At 48.5% G+C, this 10,626-nt stretch overlaps 2 protein-coding genes across 10 annotated transcripts in view; both read left to right on the top strand.

Annotated features, from left to right (window-relative positions):
• Positions 1-1,696: 1,696 nt before the first annotated feature.
• On the top strand, positions 1,697-4,427 carry mylz3 (myosin, light polypeptide 3, skeletal muscle). The gene is made up of 6 exons (XM_056430880.1): positions 1,697-1,792; positions 2,309-2,336; positions 3,203-3,346; positions 3,467-3,637; positions 3,732-3,809; positions 3,923-4,427. Exons 1-6 carry the CDS (start codon positions 1,712-1,714, stop codon positions 3,949-3,951), a joined length of 531 nt encoding a protein of 176 aa, XP_056286855.1. The 5' UTR covers positions 1,697-1,711; the 3' UTR covers positions 3,952-4,427.
• Positions 4,428-6,386: 1,959 nt separating this feature from the next.
• LOC130204342 (microtubule-associated protein 2-like) overlaps positions 6,387-10,626 on the top strand; it is a 36,686-nt gene continuing 32,446 nt past the window's right edge. For 8 of the 9 annotated variants that reach the window (XM_056430992.1, XM_056430996.1, XM_056430999.1 and 5 more), the window contains exon 1: positions 6,387-6,456. The gene's annotated coding sequence lies outside the window, so the exon portion shown is untranslated. Of the gene's footprint in view, positions 6,457-8,872; positions 9,258-10,626 lie in introns of those variants that run through there. The other variant, XM_056430993.1, reaches the window with a different exon arrangement.

The following is a 10,626-nucleotide window of genomic DNA, read 5'->3' as shown; positions in this document are numbered from 1 at the left end:
TGTGAATTACATAATCCTTCCCCTCAGCTGTGTGTCTTTTTTTAGTTTTTTCTTTCTTTTTAGTTTTTAAAGCAAACAGGCGAAGGAAGCTGGACATTCACTGCCGGGAAAAAAAATCAGACGCATTCCTCATTAATGATTGTTCTCTTGACTGCGTTAGTAATCGTTTGACTGTCTCTTAATTCATGTATTGGTGCTGCTTGTTTTAATGAGCTTATAAATAAAACTTCATACTGAATATACAGTAGCCATCAAGAGGCTTTTGTGTGTGTGAACTGGGACACGCTGCATCTCGGTCTAGTTTAATACATTAACAATTCACGGGTCAGCATATGAATCTCATTAATAATAAATAAAAAAGGCCCATTTTGTGCTAAAATAAATGTCATGAAGAAACCCCACATTTATGACTAAGCTCAGCAGAAATGTAATGCCATTCGTCACCACCATGGAGAGCGAGCTAGATGTTCTCCCAGGAGGAGGATAGACCTTGATTTAGGATTGTAAATTCAAAATTTCCATATTCAACAATGACGCTTTTATATAGAGTAAGGAAAGTTCTTCAGTTTGTTTAACAATTTAAAAAAAAAATTATTTCGCATTTTCAGAAAAGAGGTGAGAATAAAGTTTCAGCATTGGTGCCAGGCATGCGACTAAATAAATGAGGATTATTTTTGTATTTAATTTGTCTATAAGTATGTTTAAAGTCTAAATCTTTTTCACAATGAATCAAACTGTCAATACTTCATATTGGACATATCGACTTAATTCTCAAAATGCAAATACAAAAAAATCCTCTCGTTTGTTGTCCTTGTGCATGGTGCTAATACTCTTCCGTATGCATGGGACTGTTTTCAAGATGGAAATCCATCCATATATTTAGCATGAACTCATCTTCTGCATTATTAATAAGCTCTTTTTTAATGTTGCCGTCAGCACCATGGAGAGCTCAGGTTGAGGGGGGAACGCCGCTCTGCGCGGGTCATTTAACCGCCATCGATTGGGCAATCAAGTCTTTACTTCTGGGTAACTTCACCCATTATCATGATTTTATTGCCTCAATTTCACCCCGATTCTTAATATAACTCCAAAATGCATTGACTTTGGGACGTCTCTATTAATTATAAACCATTTTAGAGGCAATCTGATGCACTGAGCATATAATCTCAGTTTTTTTCTACGGGAGGGTAATATCCATAAAGCTCAGGCGGTCGTGTTATGAAAGAACATGAAGTTCCCCTCAAGGTTGCTCGAGTGGAATCAGCTTTTTTAAAGTTGTTATGTTATTTAACCATAAGAGGAGGAGCACACACACGCGGTTTAAAAATACCACCTCGTAAACGAGCCCCTCCGAGGTGGAGCCGCGAGGTAACCGGCCTTTCTGCGTTTTTCACGGTCCAACTTATGCTTCGCCTCTGAAAAATAAATGTGATTAAATTAAATTTTAAGTAAATAAAAGGTATTTTTCTCTCTTATGAAATTAACTACATACACATAGGTTTTCTGAGACACAAGACGCAAGTCTAGTGTTTGTTGGCCTTCTAAAAATACCCCTGTCCCCTTCTAAAGGCCTACGCCCACCGCGCCGCGCTCCCAGCTCCCCTTTCCATGTGCCCTAAGAAAGTTAAAGATGTTCCAGCGTGTCATCTGATCCGACGCATTAGCATACGTGACGTCACACGCCCGGGGTTAATAAGAGGGGGCTTTGACAATGGCTCGGGACTCTGTCTTTGGACTTCGGCTTCGCTTCTTCTTTTCTTTCCGCCCCTCCAGCTCCTTCTCAGCAAAAATGGTGTGTACATAATTGTGTTTCGGATCCTTACTTTTTTACATTTTCTGCTATAGGAACCACCCTCTGTGGCGTGGGTTTGGATACCGACTCTCCAAAATCAGATAAAAAAGAAAAAATCGGGACTTGATTTGGCATAAGATAACTCGTGATAGGGCGGAGAAATCAAGAGTGAACATATAAGTTATGCGACAAGTTCAAGGTGGAGATTCTGATACTTTTAGCCCACCAGCCTTGAAATACATCCACATTTCTATGAAGCTTATAGCTAAAGGCCAGGACACATCCATCAAATGTATTCTATGGCATTTTGGATCATTTATAGCAATAAATTCTTACATTTAGCATTGTTAGGACAGAACTGGATTTTGTCTGTGCGACTTCTAAACTCATAAATCGTGTGTTTTTTTGTATTCATTTTTTTCTGTGTCCTCTGTGTGTGTATGTGTGTTGTGTAAATGTGCCTCTTTTGTTATTGTTTGTGCACTCGTGCCTTTTTTGTGTATTTCCACGTGACAGACCGAGTTCTCAGCGGAGCTGGTCGATGGTAAGTGCAGAAAAGGGGGGAAGAGGGCGGGGGGGGGATTAATCTTAGTCCCATCCAAATAAATTGGCATGCTGAATAAAAAGGTCGTGAGAACGCCACTCGCTCGCCGTCGTTTTTTTGTTGTTGACATTTTCGAGATTATCTCCCCGAAATTGTAATTTTCGTACCATACCTCTGAATTTATTCTAAAACGAAAAAGAGGACGTCGTGATGAAGAAAGTCCGTCCAGTTGTCGAGGAGAATTTGAGATATGTCTATTCTAAGCCGACCCGGCCTTGTCGTGTGTCCTTTACATAGCGGAGGCGTTAATCCCAGGGTCAGGGTTTAAGATTCGGGGTCCCGTTACACGAGGACATCACCACTGATCCCGGTGCTGAAAGATGTACAAGTGTCTCCAAACATGACTCTGTTTATATTCTAGTGTACATTAGGGGACACAGTAAAAAAATAAAAATAAAAACGAGGCATTTTCACCCTAAAACAAAAAAAGTGCTGCGTCTGCACATTCCGGTACATTTATACTGCAGGAGAATACCCGGGACACGGGGTGTCGATTACATCACAGTCAGCGGGCTCATGTTCAACTCGCCATGCCTCTACATGGCCTGCGCTAGTCTGTCGGAGGGTATCGGCTTGCTCCCCAAATGGTGAAATGGGAGGGGGGGGAGGAGCAGGTACAGCTGTTCCTGCTGCTGATGTTCAGAGAGTGCATCTGTCAAAAAGGTCACGTGTGGCCTCCTGGTGGGATTCCTCCCCCTCCTCCTCCTCCTCCTTAAACTCCGGTGCAGCTGTCGCCGCAATTATCAGAAGAACAATGATTGAAGTATGCCGTTTCTTTAGTCTGACAGTTCTCTCCCCACTCTCAGAGTTCAAGGAGTCCTTCGGCCTCTTCGACAGAGTCGGTGACAGCCAGGTGGGCTTCAACCAGGTGGCCGACATCATGCGCGCTCTGGGCCAGAACCCCACCAACAAGAGCGTGGTGAAGATTCTGGGCAGCCCCAGCGTCGACGGTGAGGACCCCCCCCCCCCCCCCACGAGACTCTTGCGGCGGCGGGCCGAGGAGCGGCGTGCGGAGACGTACGAGATGAGGCGGAGGTGAAGGCTGTTGTGTGTTTGTTCCCTTCTGACAGACATGGCCAACAAGAGGATCAACTTCGAGGCTTTCCTCCCCATGCTGAAGGAGGTCGACGCCCAGCCCAAGGGCAGCTACGACGACTACGTCGAGGGTCTCCGCGTCTTCGACAAGGACGGCAACGGCACCGTCATGGGCGCCGAGCTGCGCATCGTGCTGTCCACCCTGGGTGAGTCTCCATTTCGCCCCGAATATAGACGGACGCAAACAGACACTGGAGGAAAGTGTCCTTGACGTGGATCCGTGTGTGTGCGCGCCTGCAGGAGAGAAGATGAACGAGCACGAGATTGAAGCCCTCATGACGGGCCAGGAGGACGAGAACGGCAGCATCCACTACGAGGGTGAGCTTTGATTTCCCAGCATGCCTTGTGGTTTTCTTTTTTGTGTTTTTTTTTCATGCCGAAGATTTTTTTCGATTTTTTTGTTGAAAAACACGGGTTCTGTCTCCCTGCAGCTTTCGTCAAGCACATCATGTCCGTGTAAGCAGGAACTGTAGCTCGCCTACAGACCGGCCCGCGGTGTTTCAGGACATCTACGCTACGCCAAAGACCAACTATGGAAAGACAAGGACTATGAACAAGGGATGTCCCATCGTGTCGTTTATTTATTGTTTTTCTTACCATTTCGTCTCAAACCCTCCTCGCTCGAGACACGCCGCCTCTCCGCCCCAAGCCCGCCACCGCTTGACCTCTAGGGTGTGTGGAGTGGGAGGGGCCTCCACTCGCCGCATTGGGGTGAGGAACGGGGGAGCAGGGGATGGCCGCTCTCCCAAGTGAGGGTCGATCCCTCCCTTCCCACCGCCACCTCATTCAGTCACGCCACCACTGGTCCCAGCAATGCCAAAGGTGCTGGGGAAAGGTGCGTGGACAGGCCCGCCCAAACGTCTCCCACTCCCCTGAAAAGTTGTATTTATTGTCACTCTACTCATTTCAGAATAAACGTTTCCAACGTACATCCCACCTGGGTTTAGTCCTGATGTTTTATTATAGGCCGTGAAACGGGGGGGGAGGGGCGGTTCATGGACGAATGTGTGATAACATTGCAGCGGTGCTAGTGTTCTCTGTGCTATCGCTCCTTATATGAAGTTATATATCATTAAAAAAGCGTCCTTCAGTCAGAGGATCGGCGGTTCGGTCCCCGGCTCCGCCAGCCCATGTCGACGTGTCCTTGGACGAGACGCTTAACCCCAAGTTGCTCCCGCAGCTGTTCTGCGGTGTGTGGATGTTAGTTCGTCCTGATGGTGGCTCCTCCCATCCGCATATGACCGGGTGAATGATGTAATGTCGCGTTAAAGCACTTGTACAGGTCCATGTACAACATATTTTGACCTTTGACCTCTGACTGCAATAGGGCTGCCTCGGCTCTCATAACTAATCTCATAATAATCTAATAATAATTATCTGCATATGGACATATAGCTCCGTCACAACGACCATAAAAAGACATTTAAACTGATATGATACATAAATATGAGAATAAAGATATTCTAAAGAGTACTTAACTTGTTTTAATATGAAGTTAGTTATAAGAGCATCTCCCTAGAATGTGAGATTTATCGAATAATTTCGGGACATGTGATCAAGTATATCACCTATTGCTTATTAATCAGCCACCAACAGATTATGTGTACTTTTTCAATAAATATATACTAAACTATTTCAACCTTGAGAGTCTGCCCCCTTGTGGTCGAATGAGAAATTGGGCAGACTTTTATTGCAAAACACATGACAGACAATACATTGTGAAATAAAGCAGCTTTTTTATATTCTGTTTCAATATATATTTACATATTTATTTAGATTACGATTGTATAAGTGAGCACTGCATCACAGCCACGTATGAAGAAATACATTTGATAAAAAATACAAATAAAAAGATTGCACCGACCTGGTTTAGATCTCTTTCGCGCAAAATGAGTCGTCACTCATGAAATACAAACTAAGTAAGAAGGAAGACCAGTGGCTCCATTCACCTACAAACGGAGTTGTATTTCACAATGTTGGTAAACTCATGAACATTGCTTATGTTTCTTAGTTTTTAAGTGTATATATTGCGTTTAAAAATATAAAGCTCTAAATGCTTCAATGGCACTACTAAACATATTCATGAATTCAGCAGCTATGAACTATTTTCATTTTTCCAGTTGTATTCAGAATCTACATATTATTGAATTTAATCGTCTTTTTAATTGAGTTGACACCTCAGGAGGACATATTGTGAATTCGAGTTAATTGCATTGAATCCAACCAATCGGCATCACCCTTCCTTGTGCAGTGCCGTATCTCCACCACTAGGTGGCGTCAAACGCGCGGACAAAGCCGGCACAGACGTGGCAGGCCGACTGTTGAATGCCGGCATCGTTCTTCGTCTCGTAGATGACAGGGTGCCGCATTCAACACCGGTATGACTGAACGGAATGCCCCGTGTTCACGCACCGCATCACCGATGCATCCTCCTCCTATCCCCTCTGCCTCCTTCCCCGCTCTCCCCTCTCCATCCACGTTTTCCCCTCCACGCCCTCTCCTCCTCCTCCCCCCCCCCCCCCAAGTTTCCTCAGCAACAGCCACACCCCGGTGCCTCGGCTCGTTTCCAGCTCTTCCTCCCCCCTCAGCCGACAGCGGCCCTCAGAAAGCCATCAAGCAGTGACTCGACATTTCACTCCTTTGCTTGGCACCTGCTGCGTGCAGCGTGCCGGTGTGCCTCTGTGACCAACTGCATGCATGTGTTGCACATCCCCCCAACACACACACACACACACACACACACACTTAAGACGTCGCACACATTCAAATATAATAATCAAGGAGGGTTTTGCCGGTCATGCACGCTGCAGCGACACAATCCCGTTTGCGCCTCCGCCACCGCCTTTACGGTAGCGTCTAGTGCGCGGTGGGAGGGGTCGGAGGGCCCCCGCGCCGCTCTCATTGTGGCTCCAGCTCTCTCCTCTCACGCGGGGTGTTAGTGCCGCTCAGCAGCCCGACGCTCCAGGTAAGAGCCGCCGCTCTTTGTTCCTCGTTCGCCGGCTGCGCGCGCGCGGCGCTCGGGCTTTTTGCGCCGCGTGCGCGTCTCTTGGCTCCGGCTGTTCTCAATGCAACATCAAAGTTTATGAAGGGGAAGAAGCCCGAGTGGCTCTTATTTGTCGGCATCGCCGTGCACTAATCCTCAGCTGGTGTTTGTGTGTGTGTGTGTGTGTGTGTGGGCGCGCGCGCGTCATGGTCCGATGTACAGTTATGTGTGAATTAAGGATGCGGATGTCATCTCTTGTAACTCGGCGTCTCTTTTCGGTTTCGGTTCGGCAGGAACATGTCGGATGTCGTGCGCGTGAAGAAATGTGTCCACCTGTGTAACATGAATGTGTTGCTACGTCCTGGCGCGTCTCTCACCGCCGCAGCCTGCGCCTTTTGTTCTGGTCCACGCCTGTATGGTGCTGAAACCAGGCGCTGCCCCCCCCCCCCCCCCCACACACCCACCCACTCCCCTCCAGACACACACACACACACACAGCTACTCACTGCAGCACATGAGAGCAGACGAACCGGTGAAGAAAGGCAGGGGATTTAACGTGTGGATTGTTTCTGCCGCATCTGTTGTGATGTCATCGGTGTGATTTTAGTTGCATTAACTTGCATTAAACGCACTAATGTGATGAGAGGCAGAGGGCCACCCGAGGACCAGACCTGGATTCCTCCCCTAATGGCCCCTGATGGGTTGTAATGTCTAGAAATGTCCAGACCTCCCAATAGGCAGGGATCTGGTCCAAGCCTGCCTCCTTTCACTATCCCCCCCCCCCCCCCCCCTAGAGCCGAGGGGGAAGCAGGGCCCATAGCTTCCCCACGTCTGCATGTGAGAACATTCCTTTGATGAAAAGGACTTTAGCGCTCGCATGAGACGGCACACCAGTTTGTGTGTTTGCACATTCCTATCACGGTCTCCTTCGGGCCCGCAGGTGTACGGAGGCTTAGAGAACGGAAACCCTTTGCATGCTCATGTTGGATTTGGTCCACGACGGGGACGGTTTGCACTCGGAAATAAATGAGACTCGAGCGTTGCTCGATTCATGAGGACAGGTAGGTCTGCAGCTCACAGGGATCTCTTCCTGCTTTTTTAGGTTTAGTAACTTGTCTGGCTGTTAAATGGAGGTTATGCGTTTGTTGGCTCCTGCCAAATGGAGGCTGACAAACGTGTGTGTGTGTGTGTGTGTCCCACCCCGATCAGGCCAGATTGGGCTGAGTCTAATCACCGACGGTGTAATTGAAACGACCGTAATCCCGAAACAACAGGCTGTGTCTCCGTGTGTGTGCGTGAGCTATATGAAAACCCAACTTCTTTTACATCTCAGATGTCCGGACGCCTTCAGTTTTCCACGGGACATGTTCAGCTTTAGTGTCTCAGGTGTTTGAAGACCTTTGACCCCGTCTGAGGGCCTTCTGCACTACAGGTGTCTAATGGGAGCTGACAGAACCGACCGCGAGAGAGACCTAATCTAATGCACATAGGTCAGAGGGACCCACTGACCTGCATGTGGAACCACACACACACACACACACACACACACACGCACACACACGCACACACGCTTCTTCTTGAGTGCTTTTTGTGGGCCATTGAAGAATAAATGGAATAACGGATAAAAAGAGTTAAAAAAAAATAGAGACAGTGGGGCAGCCCATGATGCTGTAACAACAGGAGACATGTAGCCACAGCATGTCGAGCACCACAGCTGGTAGAAATGCAGATGTGTCCACGGGAGGCGGCGGGAGACCGGGAGTGAGCAGGAGAGAAGTTTATTTCGGAGAGGCGGAGAACACGCCATGTCGATCCCTCCTCGAGAGTCCCTTTCTGTATTTAGATCGGAAAAGCACATTCCAAGAAGAAGAAGAAAAAAACCCTGATGTGCCGGACGTCGCAGGAAGTCTGCTCGGCGGGGTTATGAGGAGTGCAGCTTTTAACTTTCCCCTAATTGGGACACGAGAATGCAGGCAACTGGGCTGCTGACATGTCCTGGATAATATTATGTCTGTCTGTTTCGACACGCAGCCGGCCGGGCCCCTGCATCTGTCTTAATGTCGACAACACAGGATCTTCTGCAGTCCATGCAGCGGTCACAGTGGGCCAATGGGCCAGGGGCCTCCGGTTAGCCCGGCGTAGCGGCTGAGCTCTGGAGCTTTTTATGGTTTCCAGATGTTCAAGTCGAAACAGCGAGATTGTGTTCTCCCCATCTTTTTTGTTGTTGTTGCAACCAGCGGACAGGCAGCAGCTGCAGCCCGAAAACATGGAGCGCAGTGTGCTGGGGGAATGAAAGAGCCTCATTGTTGGAGGCCCATGTCTTGTTGGAGCGTACACGCTCCGCTTTCTTTACGCTTTTCCCGAACATTTTCCATCGCGTCTCAACGTGACTGTTTGTTTTCTTTACTTGATCCATTGAGGAATCTAATGTCATGGAAATAAGTCTCGGCGGCTTCGAGGTCCACGAGCTTCCTGTACGAAGCCGGGACACGTCTTTCGCTGCGTGTCCGTCCCGTCGAAGGGGGGGGGTGGAAAAAAAAAATCCCGATTCATGGGAACTTTCCACACACACTCTTGTCGAGCCGGTGTGTGAAACGTAGAAGCAGATGGACGCTTGACGGTACATCACGTTCCCGTGAGTCTGTTTTTTAACTGGACTGCAGGAACACGGCAGCTGTGTGTAGTGGACCTCCTGGCCCACTTCCAGGAAGCGGTTCTCACGGTGACCGCCGCTGCACATGCCTGGAGAGGGACTTCCCAGCAGAGCTAACGTCCTCCCGAAGGTATGCAACAGGCGGAGGGAGATAAAGGGAGATGGGAGGATGCCATTCAGGGCAAATCCACCAATAAAACGTTGCAGTCTCCCTTTTTTACCTTCGCATTGAAAATGCGGACGGTTATGTTTTGATCGCCGTGTATTTATTTATTTATTTGTATGCGTGTTACTCGCAGAACTCAAAAGGTATTAAACCGAATCGCATGAAATATGGTGGGATGATTGGTTATTATCCGGGGACCATTTGATTAGATTTTGGGATCGATCGGGTCAAAGGTCAAGGTCATGAAAAGGTCAACATCTTCTTGAATCGCATGAAATTTGGTGGGATGATTGGTTATTATCCGGGGACCATTTGATTAGATTTTGGGATCGATCGGGTCAAAGGTCAAGGTCATGAAAAGGTCAACATCTTCTTGAATCGCATGAAATTTGGTGGGATGATTGGTTATTATCCGGGGACCATTTGATTAGATTTTGGGATCGATCGGGTCAAAGGTCAAGGTCATGAGAAGGTCAAAATCTTCTTTTTACCATAGCACGGTCAATTTCCATCCAATTGGCATGCAACTAATGCCAAAATGTTCATAATTCAATGCCCAATCTTGTGATATGCGAAGGTATGCGCTCTACCGAGTGCCCGTTCTAGTTTAAAGAATGAATTGGAAAACATGCTTCCTGCCCCCTCCCACTGCACTGGAGTGGGTTCCTCATTCCCAACTATCCCCGGATCTGTCCGTGTTGTTTTCAAGTGTTGACTGCGCCGACTGTGGCCCCCCCCTTCACCACGGCAACCCCTGCCATGGAAACCAGCCCCTCAAAGGAACGAGTCTTTTGAGTGCCAGTGTGTAGAGACCCTGTGTGTCGCTCCGGCTCCCTCTGCAGTAACAGTTTTCACGTGTTTTCAGTTCCTCGCACGGTTTCCTTTCCACACGTGGATCCCCGGATCGGGAGCGAACCCGGACCTGTCGAATCTCTCCTCTGGCAGCGTCCACGGGACCGAGCGTGTCGTGTCAAATGGCGGGGGGGGGAAAGCAGATTTGATGCACGGGGCCGCGTACCCCCAAGGCGCTGTTTGGTGGAGGCAGGAAGAGGGGTGGGGGGGGGGGGGACTGCGCTGCCTCGGGTCACCTCATTAAATCAAAGAGCATAAATCCTGGTCGAAGAGGGGAGCCGTCGGCTTTCCTCCGGAGCATCAACAGATGCTCGTGAACGGCCTCTGGGGAGGGCGGGTCTCTTGTTAATGCCGACAGCAGCCGGTGATGAACTGAAGCGACATGGGCTCACAGGCCCAGAGCCTCGTCCCAAGCAGATCTGATTTTACGGGGGGAAAAAAAGTGTAAATCTTAAGTTACAAACCGCAAGCAAATAGGATA

Source organism: Pseudoliparis swirei, chromosome 14 (assembly GCF_029220125.1).
Source record: "Pseudoliparis swirei isolate HS2019 ecotype Mariana Trench chromosome 14, NWPU_hadal_v1, whole genome shotgun sequence".
Lineage (NCBI taxonomy): Eukaryota > Metazoa > Chordata > Actinopteri > Perciformes > Liparidae > Pseudoliparis > Pseudoliparis swirei.
The sequence above is the reverse complement of the archived record's forward strand: the minus strand, read 5'-3'. Positions and strand labels throughout refer to the sequence as shown.

What these genes read in the sequence shown, in the direction of transcription:
- mylz3 (XM_056430880.1), top strand. Translation starts at nt 1,712, where the DNA reads ATGGCTCGGGACTCTGTCTTTGGACTTCGGCTTCGCTTCTTCTTTTCT. An exon ending in GCTCCTTCTCAGCAAAAATG is followed by an intron (nt 1,793 to 2,308) that starts GTGTGTACATAA and finishes TCCACGTGACAG; the next exon opens with ACCGAGTTCTCAGCGGAGCT. An exon ending in CTCAGCGGAGCTGGTCGATG is followed by an intron (nt 2,337 to 3,202) that starts GTAAGTGCAGAA and finishes CCCCACTCTCAG; the next exon opens with AGTTCAAGGAGTCCTTCGGC.